Source organism: Saccopteryx bilineata, chromosome 1 (assembly GCF_036850765.1).
Source record: "Saccopteryx bilineata isolate mSacBil1 chromosome 1, mSacBil1_pri_phased_curated, whole genome shotgun sequence".
NCBI lineage: Eukaryota > Metazoa > Chordata > Mammalia > Chiroptera > Emballonuridae > Saccopteryx > Saccopteryx bilineata.
Window position 1 is genome coordinate 387,038,457 of NC_089490.1, and position 15,501 is coordinate 387,053,957.

The following is a 15,501-nucleotide window of genomic DNA, read 5'->3' on the forward strand; positions in this document are numbered from 1 at the left end:
CATATTAAATTAGAATTTATTACAAAATGTTTGTTTTTTATGGTGTAAGGTTGAATTTCAGGTTAAGTAATATGGGGTGAGCGGAAATGGCAAAGAAGACTCTTAACTTTCACAAAGACTTAAACATTAATAAAGAGGAAAATCAAATACTGTAGTACTCAGAGATCTCAGGGCATTCTATAAACTTTATCTAATTAAGCTTTCATTCCCTGCACAGTAAATATTCAGTCATACAGGTACAATTGTAAGAATTTATAATTAAGGAGTACTCTTGGCAACACAGAGCTCAAATTATACAGTTTGCCAAAGGAACTGTGTACTGTATCATTCTAATGTGACTTCCAATGGAGTCACCACCTAATTTCTTCAAAACAGGCATTGTGTAACATGTTGCTATTTTATGTAATTCTTTTCACCATTATGCTATGATTTCTAAAATTACTGTTAACAAGTCCAATTGAAAACTTGTTTAAGGCATTTGAATCTGTTTTCTTATAATTTGTATGGATTCATTTTGAAGTTGCTTGAATTCGAATCCTGTTTACCCCAAGCATGTGACTCTGGGGGAGAGGGTATAGGGCAGAGGTGAACAGAGTTGCTATTTGTGGTGTCCTAATTATTATAGAAATAGCCTGGGTTCTTGGGGCTTTGCCTGGAATCTACGTCGAGTTGTTACACTTTATTTCCTATTTACATAATATAGCAGTACAGGTGACAATATTTCTTTTTTTTAATTATTATTAATTTTAATGGGGTGACATTGATAAATCAGGGTACATATGTTCAGAGAAAACATCTCCAGGTTATTTTGACATTTGATTATGTTGCATACCCCTCACCCAAAGTCAAATTGTCTTCTGTCACCTTCTATCTGGTTTTTTTTGTTCCCCTCCCCTCCCCCCTTCTCCCCACCTATTTCTTTTCTTACTTTACTAAATTATCTTGAATTTTCACCTTTCGTTTGGTTTTTTTGTTCTTTTTTTTTTTAGCATTATGAAATAGTGTTTTCTTTGTACCGTTATCTCCCCAAAATGATCAAATGCCAGAGGTTACATGATACAAAAGTAATTTGCTTGTAAAAATAAATTACTTGCTTGTAAGATAATTTGCATAATTTGTATAATTTGCGTGTGTTATCAGTTTCATACTAAACTAAAACGTGGGCAACCTAATTGGCTTTGGAGTATAAAATTAAGTTCCTTCTACAGACTCTTGATTATGATGCCAGAGAAGTAAAGAGAAAAGAATTATTAATGTTAATTTCCTTCAGAAATTATCATTAATTGTGGGAGCTTTCTAATTACAGAACAATAGAAGCAATTGCCAAGAATATGAGAAATGTTGAGGAATACCAAGATGCTTGTTACATTGTAATATAACATTTTCAAGGATTTTCTAGCTTAGTACATTTTTGAGTGAGCTCTCTCAACTAAATGGTCTAATAATACTGATTTTGATGTTGTATGAACTAAATGAGCCTCCTATTTATTTTCTGTTCAGAATATACATAGGTATGTATATACCAGTAAATATTGCCCTATGCGAAATGAATATGCATTGTTCTCCAAAGGAATTCTAAATGGAACTGTCATTGATAAAGACTTCACTTTATCTGTGTGTGTAGTTGTAGTCTATGGCCAACTTGCATACAAGGTGATGCATTATCTAGGGGTGATATAGCAAATATTGACCTTTCTCTTTTTGATTATAGGCTTACAAGACTTTTTTTGTGGTGTGCATGAATGAATCTGCCACTAAAAATATATGTATATCGATAGGGGAAAGGATTTGGAACTCTCATTGCTATAGATGTGCCATTGCAGCAACTTTACTTCCCAGGAATGAATTAAATTAAAATTGTTTGCTATACATTTTTAGAAACAGCTCCAACCTAGAAGAAAACAAGTGTAGAAATCATGTTTACTACTTCTCTTTTAATGTTGTTAACCACTGAACTTACAAGTTATAAAAATCTCACTTTAGCAATATCTTAAGAGAAACAAAAATTTCCTGGTCCAGCAATGATAATTGCTGGACCTAAAATTAGCACATTGAGTTAGCTCCAGAAACAACTTGTGAGCTGTGTAATGGAGTTCAGATAGCGAGATTTCACTGAAATGCTTGGTATCTGCTATAAATAACCAATATCAAGGTACTATTTAATGCACAGGAAGTAAAATGAGATAGCTAATAGCTTAGTTGAAATGTCCTATGTGAAACTTGCTGTTAAGGATAATTTGATTCAATGTAAACATAGTGAAGCCTCACAGTTTATACATAGAATATTAAGACCTATTTGTATACACACACCCTAACAAAGAAGGCTTGAAGTTGAATTTCTTATGATTTATAATCTGATGAGAGGGAAAGGTAATTTAACTATAGATGAAGGTATCAATCAATTTCACAAAAGCATGCAGATTTCAGGTTAACTTTTCTCAGGCTTTCAATGTTGTTCTTATTTGACAGATCAGAAAAGATACTCCATTTTGGCAAAGAGAACTAATTTAGAGTCAGAATTTAAAAAGAGCAGCCAATTGAATAACATGAAAGAATTGAACACTTTCATGAGAGGATTTGATAGACGATTTGATCATCAGGCATTTGTTTGAGGCCCTTTAATATCCAGGCATTGAAAACACTACTCCTTTCTTTGTGTTGATGTATTAAAACTTCCTGAGTTTTAACTCACATGTGTAAAGAAAATATACTGCTCACAAAAATTAGGGGATGTTTTAAAAATATTTTGGTGCTTGCTTTGCAGCTTATATTAAAATCGGAACATTCTAGAGTCGCGTGGCCTTGTGAGGATGACACACAAATGTGTAAAGCGTTCCATATTTTCTGATGTTAACTAAGCTTATTGTAGTAATTGTTTCTGTTTACATATATCAAATCATTGTCTTGAACATCTTAAACTAACACAAAGTTATATGTCAATTATATCTCAATAAAACCGGGAGGGGGGAATATTTATAACATGTCCAGACACTAAAGACCATCAAGAACATATTTAATGTGTAGTATGCTGTTGGTGTAATTTTGTGAGATATATCTTGTGGGGTTTTAGATTATCTGATCATCTTCTGGATAATTTTTGCCATTCAGAAAGGAGACATTTAATATATGACATGTACACAGTGTAATGAAAAAATATAGCTCCCAATATATGCATTTGTATTGCCTCATTATTCCAGGTTTAGGTAATGGTTCTTGTTGGGCTATATATGTAAATGTATAAATTGATGTCTTGAAAAAAAAATCTGAATTGAACTTTGAAACTCTGAATGACCACTTACTAAATATTCTTATGGTACTGAGACCCATGGTCAAAATCAAAGAATCCATCATCAGATGATGTCAACGTACCTGGTAGTTCTCCAGATTGCTGCCTACAAAGCCTATTCCTTTTTCTCTTCTTTTGTATAGGGAGCTGAATTGTCAGCGGCCACCCTTGTGACCCTACTTAGCTGCTTTGCACGTACCATCCCATTTCCTTATCTCTCTCTCTCTCACACACACACACACACACACACCTCTACCTCTTATTACACACACACACACACACACACACACACCCCTACCCCTGGATGAGAACATTTTTATCATCAACATTGTCCTTCATTCTGCTTCTGGTGATCTCAGGACTTTGGGGATCTGAATAATAGCTTCAGTTCATAAAATGCTTAGGGACCTCTTTATAATACATTAGCTAAGCATTGTGGTCCCCTGATCAAACATGCTTAATAAAAAATGTTTTTAGATACTGCTAAGACTGCATCTAGTTTATCCTTGCAGTAAAACACTCCACAATTGTTAATATGCCTGATGTACATCTGTTTGTACTAGCACAGGAGCTGTACATGATTTAGTGAGATATGCAAATTGCATGTCATATTTTAGGATGCCCATACTTTTACTTCTTTTTTGCTTCATCTATTCAACAAAAAAAGTTTTTTTATAGTGTATCAATTCTGTAGCATACATTGTTGTTTATTGTAGCTGTTTGCATTTTTGCATTGTTTTTTCAATTACTTTTTTTCTGCCTAGTGAATGCCAATTTATTCTCTTAACTGTTAATATGTTAAGCTGTACCTGATTCCCCAGACATAACTAATTCTCCTAAGCATTGGTGCCCTTTGTCCTTACCTCTATGGTACCCCTCATAGCATTGGCATCTAATGATTTATTTATATAAACATCTGTTCTCCTGCTGGACAGTGGGTGAGTTCTCATCCCTGAGCTCAGGTTTGAGTATAGCATGACCTCCACTGGACAGAAGATGACTTCTTTATTACTTCCTGTTTCTCCAGGCCATAAGCTGATATGCATAGCCATTTTTAGAGCTCTTTAATCTCCTGTGTTTGATAGAGTAACAGCAAATGTATTTTGTGAATGCGATTCTTTCTGTAACTTTTTTTAAAGATTTTATTTATAGATTTTACAGAGAGAGGAGCAAGGTTGGGAAGAGAGAAAAGTATCAACTCATAGTTCCGTGATGGCGGACCTTTTTATAAAAACCACCCACTTTTGCAGTGCTGGTCAACCTGGTCCTTCCTGCCCACTAGTGGGCGTTCTAGCTTTCATGGTGGGCAGTAGCGGGAGCAACCAAACCCACGATTGGCCCACCATGAAAGCTGGAACTCCCACTAGTGGGCGGGAGGCACCAGGTTGACCAGCACTGCAAAAGTGGGCGGTTTTTATAAAAAGGTTCACCATCATGGTCATAGTTGCTTCACTTGAGCCGTTCATTGATTGCTTGTTGTATGTGCCTTGACCAGGCAAGCCCAGGGTTTCGAACCAGGGACTTCAGCATTCCAGGTCGACACTTTAGGCACTGCACCACCACAGGCCAGGGCTGTTCTTTCATTTTTATCCACATAATTATTGGAGACTTTTTACAAAAACAGCTTTATTGAGAGATAAGTTAATGTTCCAAAAAATTCATATATTTTAAATGTACAGTGGAATAATTTTTGGTAAATTTAAAGAGTTGCAAATCATCATGACAATCCAATTTTAGAACAATTCTAATACCCCAAGAAGATCCCAACTTAGGTATTTTTAAATATCGACAGAACTGTCCGGAAACTTCCGTGTTGAGAATTGAACTACATGACCTCAAAATGTGTCACTAATTTTGGCTTTAAACTGTGTAGGGCACAGTATGCTTAAGGAGGCCTAGATGCTTTTTGGTGCTGCATCCTAAAAGAATAGTGCCTACTGGCAGTAAGGGACACATATTTCCTTTCAGGGACTTGCTGTGGGATGTGCTCTATGCTAGGTCCATTGTCTACAGTGCCTTATTTGAGATTCAGAATATGACAACCTGTAATATAGATAACCTTCATGGAATGCATAAGTACTCTGCAGAGGAGGATAAGGAACTAGTTCAAGGCCACACCGCTAGTAAGTGGAAGGGCCAGGATTAGCACTGTGGTCTGACTACATACCACACTTGCCTTAAACATTCAATAGCTATATATTGAGCAATTCCAGTAATCCCATAAAAGACACATCTTAGGCAATGTGTAAGAATTATTATTTAACCTGAGAAGAAAAGAAGTGACTGTGTTTGTTGAAAGGATAAACTCTGAAATCAGCTTTTTCTTTTACTTGGTCCCATAAAATGTAATTTAGGGCCCAATGGGCACATCCTGAATTGGGTCAAGCAAACCTAGAAAAAAGAAGAAACAAGAGTCGTGTTTTAAAAACTAGGAAATAGTGAGGCTATTTGGACTGTCAGCATAATTTCTGATTGAGTTTGCTTTGGGAAACGTTAAGTCTTAAAATATTAATATTGGTTGGTCTTTAGTAATGCAAATGGTAAATTGTATTAGAATAGTGGCTTGGCTGCTGTAACAGAGTTCTAGGAATGGCTTAAAATAACAATTTATTTCTCTCTCAGCTAAAAAGCTGGGTAGGTAATCAAGGTTTGGCATAGTAGCTTCCCAGTCATTAGGGATCCTGCCTCGTTTTATCTCAATGCCCTGCCTTAGCACATCGCTTTTTTCTGGCCTGTTGTAGCTCCTGCTGTCACGTCTGTACTCTAGCCATGATGAGGAGGAGAGGCGGAGAGGAGGAGATACATTTTTTTTTTCTCCCTTAAGGGCATGACCAAGAATTTATATGTATTACTTATGTTCATATCTATTGGATAGTCATAAGACAACATGATCTGACAGAGAAAGTAGAAAATACAGTATTATGGGGGGCAGTTAGGGTGGGAAAGAGGCCATTTATTCCATGAAAATTCAAGGATTATATATTATGGAAAGAATGAATGTTGAAAGACAATTGGCAATCTAGTCTACCCCATCATTCTATGAAGATGAGATTAATAGGCAAAGCATAGATTTACATGTAGGAAGGAAGGAGATACAGAATTTACTTTAGACCAAACTTCACCTTATTTTCTTCTTTTTTATCTGGCCCAGAAGATTTAGCCAAATCCAGATGCTTCCGTTGAAATAATTCCCCTAGGCTTTGAAGATATTTCTTTGACTGTTTTGAAGTTGGTAGTGTGTCCATCTCTCTTTTATGGTGTGATGTTAGCTCAAATTCATGTTTTTATTGGAAAAGTATATGCAACAGTTCCAAGGTTGACAACTGGATTCGGAGTACTGCATAGCAAATTTTACCTTGGTGAGGTCTGGATGCGTTGTCTTTCTTTAAAATATTTCTAGCTGAGTAGTATTTGCTCATATATGTATGTAGCACAACTTCATCCATCCTTCTGTCCATGGACACTTAGCTTGTTTCCATATCGTGGCTATTGTAAATCATGCTGCAGTGAACATAGGAGTGCATGTATCTTTTTGAATTAGTGTTTTCATATTCTTTGGGTAAATACCCAGAAGAGGACTTGCTTGATCATATGGTAACTCTATTCTTAATTTTTTGAGAAGCCTTCATACTGTTTTCCATAGTTGTTGCACCAATTCACATTTCCACCGGCAGTGTTATGAGGTTTTCCCTTTCTCCATAATCTCGCCAACGCTTATTATTTATCTTTTTGATAATAGCCATTCTAAAAGATGAAATATTGCCATCTGCAACAACATGGATGAATCTTGAGGTTATTATGCTAAGTGAAATCAGTCAGACAGAAAAGGATAAAAGCTATATCTATGTAGAGTATAAAACAAAAAGTAAACAAACAAAATAAAAACAAACTCATAGATACAGGTAACAATTGATGGTTACCAAAAGAGAAGAGGAGGTAGGGGAAGGGCAGAGTCGGGAAAGGGGGTCAAATATATGCTGATGGGTGGAAACTAGACTTTTGGAAGTGAGCATGGTGTGGTGTATACAGATACAAAATTATAGTGTTGCACACTTGGAACTAATATAATGTTATTAACTAATGTTACCTCAATTAAAAAAAATGTACAGCCCATTGGTAGTAGGCAGTATTTCTAGGGAAAAAAAATTCTCTTCTCATTAGAATGCTCTTTTAATTAAGACCTCATATTATTTATTTAAGACAAAAAGCTTAAAATTGCTATGCTTAGCATGAATGCATACTTTTCTGTGTCAAAGCAGCATTTGTTTCTTAGACAGTTGATGATATCTAGAAGTCAAGAATTCATGTTTTAACCTCAGTACTTTATGATGTGGCCTTGACTAAGCCAGTGGATATCCTAACTTTTTGTAATCATATCTTAGAGTTTACGAATAGTTTGTCATCATCTTATATGTGTGGAGCCAACAATTAGGAAGCCCTTTAATAGTGCAAGTATTGTTGCTTTTTTCATTATTGGTTACTTGAGATTATGTGTTAACCTCAACTTTCTCTAAGGATGAGTTTCATTTACAACTCGCTAGAGCAACAAGGAAAACGAACGTGAAAATAGCCTTAATATTTGCCAGCATGACACTTTGTGGCATTCTTCTAAAGGCTTTTTTGATAGGAAAAGATCATTTGGGCTTTTGAGATTAGAAAGCTTAAGTCATCTTATAGGCATGTATTTCTTGTGAGAACCCAGGTCCTTTCCTTAAAATGCATTTTGGGATACTTAGATTTCTCCGTAAATCCTTAATTATCTGAAGCTCTCAGTGCCAGTATTATATATCAGGCAAGAATAATTTTAGCCAAGTTCACTGAACATACTCCCAGCCTTCTCTCCAGTAATTTCCTCTGATTCCTTTTCTTGGCACAGTCAAATTTTATAGACTATAGAAAAGAAACAGCTGTCTGTAGAGGTGGTGCGTGGTTTTGTGATTCCCTTCTTGTTTGTGTGGGTGGGTTGTCTTCCCTTTTTCTCCGTTGTGTCCTCAACCATCACGAATGTTTTGTTTTTCTCTTCTGCAGATGACACGACTGGTGCTGCCCGGCATGGTGGAAAGGTGAGTCACGAGCTCACACCCCAACACTAGAGAGACAGAGCGCCTGGTTATTTATAGGGAGAATCCTTTCTTTGAAAAATTCACTAAAGTGACTAATGAACCTATCCTCCATGTCTTAGTGACAGAGTAATGTGCCAGATGAGTCACAGGGTGAAGTGTGAGTCATCTGGTGGTGGAGGCTTTTTCCACTCGATTCCCTTTTCATTTCCCCCTCCAGGGTTGCGGTGGTTCTTTTAGATCTGGATAAAAAATCTGCCTGAGTCACCATCGCTAACTCAATTGCCTGCTATTCTGAGGGGGTGGATAGAGTTCCTGGGATATTCCTGGGAATACCTTCTTAAAGCTGTATGCTCTCAGAGTCCAAATCAGTTGAGTTTCATGAAGGAAGGCCCCATCTTCTGGCTTTCCAGTTCTTACTGGGAGCATGGATGTATGAGGAATTTGGGCTATAAAGTGATTATAAGATGTCAAAGCCACCATTGGAGGAAAAGACTGTGTCCAATGGACTTATTGTTCCGCTTAATATTGGGTTCCACTAGGATATGCTAGATAGCTTAATTTTCATTGAGAAATGGGTTGTTGGGTTCTTGCATTTGAAATAGCATGAAGTGTGAAATTGTGATTGAACTCTGTTCTGCCCTTGGAAAAGCCTGAATGATGGCTAGACCTTCAAAGGAAACCTGTTGAAAAGAGCTGGGCTTGCATCTTGAGCAAGCTGGATCATTTGCTAAATTTAGGGCTTTACAGTCATCCTTCCTCTGAAAAATAGCTTTACATTTGGAAGACAGCCAAAGGAATCACAGCTCTGAAAAGGGAAGACCCAGGACTCTACTTCTGGGAAGAAACCTCTGACCAGCTTCAGGCAGGGACATCAGCTAATGTTTATTGAGTACTTATGTGCCAGGTGCTGTACCAAGAGTGTAATATGTGTTAACTCATTAACTCTGATAGCCTCCCATCATTGTCTAGATGAGGAAACTAAGGTTAGGAATCCATTTTGTTTGACATCTACAGAGACTGGTTAAAAAACTGCTTCTTAGCAAGGCTCTTTGTTTGTAATTCCATTGTATATGTAATTTTGTATATTTTAATAGCTTGATTTTAGTGAAATTTCTCTTTTTAAAGTCTTCAAACTGCTTGTTGGTGGTTGACCATGGGAGTGTGTCTTCCTGATGGTCGGATATGGAAGTGACAGTGGTCAAACCAGACTAGAACCCAAGCAGAGAATTAGGAGGGACAGAGTAGAACTCAGGAGGGATGAAATTTGGGCCATCTTAATCCTATTTTGACAGCTGCAAGTGATGTGGTATTAATTCAGAATAGGAAATCCATCCATTAAAAATGAAATACTTATAAATCACAGAAGTATTGTAAAAGGATTTTTTTAAGTGTGTTGGTGAAAACTAAATCAAAAGAGATAATGGCTATGACATCTTTTTGCAAATCATAAGGTATTGGATTAAAAGAGTAATCGAATTTCAGTACTTTAAATTGAATGAAGGCTATGAAGCTACATAATTAGTAAATGCACTACATACTAGGAGCGTCACGCCTATTTCTGTAAGCTTCACAGTCATGATCACAGTTGTGGTTGGAGCATCAAAGCAAAGAATGGCAAGAAAAGGATCCATCCATTCAACAGGCATTCATGAGTGAATTTTATCATGCAGTGCAAGAAGATGCATTGATTGGATCCTTGCCTTTAAGAAATTGAGTTGATGTTAAGCTGAGGTTGAAAAGTGATCTGGCGGGGCCCTGGCCGGTTGGCTCAGCAGTAGAGCGTTGGCCTGGCGTGCGGGGGACCCGGGTTTGGTTCCCGGCCAGGGCACATAGCAGAAGCGTCCATTTGCTTCTCCACCCCACCCCCCTCCTTCCTCTCTGTCTCTCTCTTCCCCTCCCGCAGCCGAGGCTCCATTGGAGCAAAAATGGCCCGGGCGCTGGGGATGGCTCCTTGGCCTCTGCCCCAGGCGCTAGAGTGGCTCTGGTCATGACAGAGCGACGCCCCGGAGGGGCAGAGCATCGCCCCCTGGTGGGCAGAGCTTCGCCCCTGGTGGGCGTGCCGGGTGGATCCCGGTTGGGCACATGCGGGAGTCTGTCTGACTGTCTCTCCCCGTTTCCAGCTTCAGAAAAATACAAAAAAAAAAAAAAAGTGATCTGGCAGAAAACCATCATAGGCTGGACTGAAACTGACATCATGGGGGATGGTTGTGACACTTGCTAAGAACTGGTAAGAAATGTAAGTGGAAGTAATAAACAGTTCTCTTGGTTTTCCCTGGAATTATATTTAATTCAAGTTAGCTCTCTTCACTTGAATTAAAGGAGTTTCTAGTTGTAGTAGTCAAGGTAGGCTACTACTTTGACAGGCCACCCCAGAATCTCAGTGGCCTAACACTGTAACAGTTGATTTTTCCCTGCATCACAGCCAGCGTGAATTTGTGATCAGGGCTCTGCTCTACCCAGTTATTCAAGGTCTCAGGCTCCTTCCACCTAGGGCCTCTGGTCTTCCTCCCTTGGGCCTTGTAGTTCTCTGCTGAGTCCTCTGGATTCAGCTAGCAGATGAGAAGAGAGAGTAAGGATGACTTTATGGGCCAGGCCTGAAAGTGATGTGTATCGCTTCTGCCCACATTCCATTGTCCAGAACTCAGTCAGAGGCTACAACTAACTGCTCGAGAGGCCAGAAATATTATTAGCTGTGTGCCCAAGAGGAAAGAAAAACTCCAATTTAACAGATCGGCTGATATGCCTTATGCATTATAAATGATTATAGTATAGCCTTCCCTTTATACTGTCCACAAATGGCATATTTTCTATGTTTGGTTTCTATAGGATTCATATCTGTTTAGTAAAAGCAGAATCTTATATAAAGATCCTTTGGGGGTTTTTTCCCTTTCACTGATTCTATCTCTGATGTATGAGATCCTCCAAACGCTCTAGAACTGTAGCCGAGGGCCCGCTGACGATCACTAAACAAGTATCTGCAATTAGACTAAGGTATTATTACCATAGAGGTAGAAAGTGCATAATTACATTATTGAGGGAACTTGTTCTTTCCACTTCCCTGGAATTATAAACATTGTGTACAGCTGGAGCCAGAAGGTGGTTGCCATAACAACCATAGAAAAGCTAAAAATAGCCTCTTTCATACTGTATTGCTTAAGGTGGAATTATGACATGTTATGGTGTTTTAGGGCAGGCAGTACTCTTTCAAGCAGTAAATGTTTGCAAACTTTCTTCAACAAAGCAATATTTGTATAATGTACTCGGATTGCTAGTTCTAATTATCTACCTGACCCCTGTGTTCCAGGATTCTTTTCTGCCATAAAACTGTTTTTGATATTTTCTCAGTCTTCTTGAGAGTCTGTTAGAGAACTCCCTGTACCAATTTCAGTATTATATTTAAGCTGAAAAATAAAAGTAATGACCCTCCAAGAGCACACCTTTGCAATCCTTGATAAAAAGTGGAAATAGGAAGAATTATGATAGCTTTTTACATAGTCTCGTTGGATGGCCATCCACCTGCATACAGGGTGAGCTGTCCGCATCAGGCCTGACCCTGTGCTCCATTAACAGCAGCACATTCGCCTCCCCACCTCTCTGCTCACCTACGGTGTAAGGCAGGGTTCAGTTCCTGAGGAAGGTAGGAATCATGACTTACTTTAAAGGAGACCTATCACTTCCTCTGTAACAACATTTTTCTAGAGCTATGGACCAGTTTACCATAACAGTCTGATGGAATCAGAGGGGCATGTATAGAAGAATAAAGCTCTGGCATTTTTTTTAATCCGGGTGACAGTGAAGGGGAGAGTGTTGTGATTGGGCATTTCCCAGGTCTGAGGGAATTCTAACCATAGGAAGCTATAAATGCCCAGTGCTGAGTTTTATATGGTTAGGGGGAGTTGAACATTTTACTTTTGAGAAGGGCTAATAATTGAAGAGAACTTGTTTATGTGAAAAGATGCCTTCTTGTTAGCATTGGCGTTCTCTGCTTTGTTTTTGCAGTATTTTAGTTCTAGTAAATCCTCAGTAATTTGCACCGCTGAGACACCATCATGTGGCTGTTTGCAAGTAAGAAGTGTGATGAATTAAGAATGTTGTATCACAGAAAATATCACTTGACGTGTTTATTTGGGTTATTTGTCATAACAAACTGGAAATGTGCTGAAGCAATGCAAGTCTTCATTATGGAACTTCAGCAAATAGTCTTAATGTACCTTCCAATCTCAGAATTGTTCCCCAAGTCCCTGGAAAATGAGAGATTAACCAGGGTTTGGTTTTATGTTTGTTTCTGTGTGCAATTAAGTGCAGCCCATTTTGTCCTTCTGCTTGATATAACAGAGTTGTCATGAGTCTGGCTGTGCCATGGAAACTGGTTTGACGTCACTAATTCTGCTCAGATAGAGGATTAGAGCTCAACAAAGTAGTTGATTTTAGAGGCAAGTCGTTTGTGCCTTACACTCCCAAATGCCCATCCCCACCTCTACATAAAGAATAGATCCTCTGTACAGTACAAGGATTAAGGCAGCTACACCAGGCTGTTATTTATGATTCAGACAAAACTAAGGTGAATATGATTATCCTTGGAGAGAAGAGAGCGAGAATTGTGTGCTGTCTTGTGTGTGGGTGTGGGAGGAAAGCTTCTGCTAGACACAAATACGAGTGCTTTTTGGTAGCACAGTGTTTTTGTAGCAGGGGTGTTTTTTCTGCTGCCATTTTAGCATGGTTATAAATGGTTTCCTTTTATTTACTTAAGTTTCGTGCATTCTTGCCTTATACTTTATTGGTCTTAGACTTGCTTGCATGTATTTTAGAATGCAAATACTGTGTTTTGAATAAAGTACCCTTAAATTCTGACATTTTTGCTTAATTAAACTCACTCTACCTCCTAGAAATTGTAATAAGGGTAGAATATTTGAGAAACAAACATCTCAGTTGACTTGAGGAGTAAACAATTAAAGAAGCATAGCTGCATAATTTGACATATTTTATTATTGATCTATTCTATTTGAAAATGGGAAGACGTTTTTGTTACCTTTAAGTGAATTTTCCTGTATTGAAATCGTTGCTTTGGTGAGTGGAGTTTGACGAGTCTATTTTGGTGAGAACGAATTGCTCCTGTAGCTCCCACTTCATTGGGATCTGCTCAGAGCTCAAAGGTGGCACATTTCAATATATCATAAATATAGTTCTATTTCTTTTTACAGATTTATTTTGATCATTTCATATACCATAAAATTTTTTCTAGTATATTCTCAAAGCCATGCAGCCGTCACCACAATCTAATTTTGGAACATTTTTGACACCCTAAAAAGATCAAGATATTATGAACATCATAACTTCCTACTATATTAAATGTCTCCAGAATAGAAGTGCTTTTTAGACCATTTTGATCAAAGAGTTTTTCACAAATATAGATAAAATGAAATTACTAGGTATTCATTGCTAATGCATGAGTTTTTACCTTTGAGTAATTGGCTTCTAACATCTGATAGAGATTCTTACCCTCTTACCTGAAAAATTTAAAAAGAAAAGGCTTTTCTGTCTCTGTGAGACACAAGCTAAAAATACCAAGGTGAAAATACAGTCAATAATATTGTTAACAACTACGCATTTTGCCAGGTAGGCACTGGAAATATCAGGGGGAATACTGTAACATATGTGACTGTCTAACCACTATGCTGTGCACCTGAAACTGATACAAAATAATAATGATTTTTTGAAAAATACAAAGATGATATAATTAATTCACTAAATTCTAACTTTCTTCAAAACCCTAATATAACATTTTTAAATTTGAGATTTGATTTCCCTGACCAAAATGTTAATGTAGCTCACTGTTTAAGAAAGCATGTATTACAAATTAGGACTTCAGTTAAAAAAGAGGAAAAACAACAACTTGTTTTTAGTGACACATTAAGTTGAGGATTGACAGGCGAAGCGGCATCTCGCCAGGGGGCTGGCAGATGGACTGGGTGACCTTTGGGGATTATTTCTTTTTAGATTTATGTCTAAAACAACTTAGATGCCATTTAATCATGTTTCTCTTATTATTTCGCATAAAAAGGGTCTATATAGTCCCTTTTTTAATGTTGAAAAATTGGGCTTTGGGGGAAGTCAGTTCAGATGGAGAAGAGTGAGAAGCCGGGTTGCAGGACAGGAGGACAGGAGCCTGAGCCAGGGCACAGGACGCGGGGAGCTCGGCCGCCATAGCTGAAGGAGGGACCACGCCCAGGACAGGAGCCTGAGCCAGGGCACAGGACATGGGGAGCTCGGCCGCCATAGCTGAAGGAGGGACCACGCCCAGGACAGGAGCCTGAGCCAGGGCACAGGACATGGGGAGCTCGGCCGCCATAGCTGAAGGTGGGACCACGCCCAGGACAGGAGCCTGAGCCAGGGCACAGGACATGGGGAGCTCGGCCGCCATAGCTGAAGGAGGGACCACGCCCAGGACAGGAGCCTGAGCCAGGGCACAGGACATGGGGAGCTCGGCCGCCGTAGCTGAAGGAGGCTCCACGCCCAAGACAGGAGCCTGAGCCAGGGCACAGGACACGGGGAGCTGAAGGAGGGACCACGCCCTATGGGGAAGAGTGGGCTTGAGGGGGAAGAGTTGGTGGTTAATTCTAAAGTTCCTGAAACTCTAACTCCACACTTTACCTAACCCATATATCCTTGCTAACAACTTGTGTATTTATAGCATTGTTTCCTCAAACTAACTTTCACTTATTTGTGGAATGAGTGACTCCTGATAACTTTCTGACTTTTAACTTTCAGTAGTCTCTAAAAGTTAACAGTACAAACTTTTGAGCTTTGCCTTTTGGCTAAAGAAATATGGTTTGGTGAGCTATAGCACTGTAGGTTAGAGCCAACTCTTCATTTAGCACCTGAATATCTACAACCTAGGGAAGGGAGGAGGGCAGGACTCATTTCCGGGTTTTGTTAACTACCGATTACATGCTCAGGACTGTGCTGAGTGTTTTGAAGAAAAGTGAAGACAAGGGCTGTGATGTCAGAAGCTTAGGATTTTGTTGAGGGACAAAAATGTGTATGCACGTGACATGATTAAACACTACAGCAAGATAGTATGTGGTCATGTGCCAAGACAAAAGCATGCGAGGAGTGTAAGTGTTTCTAAAAGTGACAATACTTGGTACCGTG

General features: G+C 38.7%; 1 protein-coding gene across 1 annotated transcript in view; it reads left to right on the forward strand.

The window, feature by feature from the left end:
• Positions 1-15,501, forward strand: part of HSD17B12 (hydroxysteroid 17-beta dehydrogenase 12) — a 158,050-nt gene that overhangs the window by 128,001 nt on the left and 14,548 nt on the right. The window contains exon 7 of the mRNA XM_066251322.1: positions 8,315-8,349. Coding sequence (XP_066107419.1) covers positions 8,315-8,349 — 35 coding nt within the window. The remainder of the gene's footprint in view (positions 1-8,314; positions 8,350-15,501) is intronic.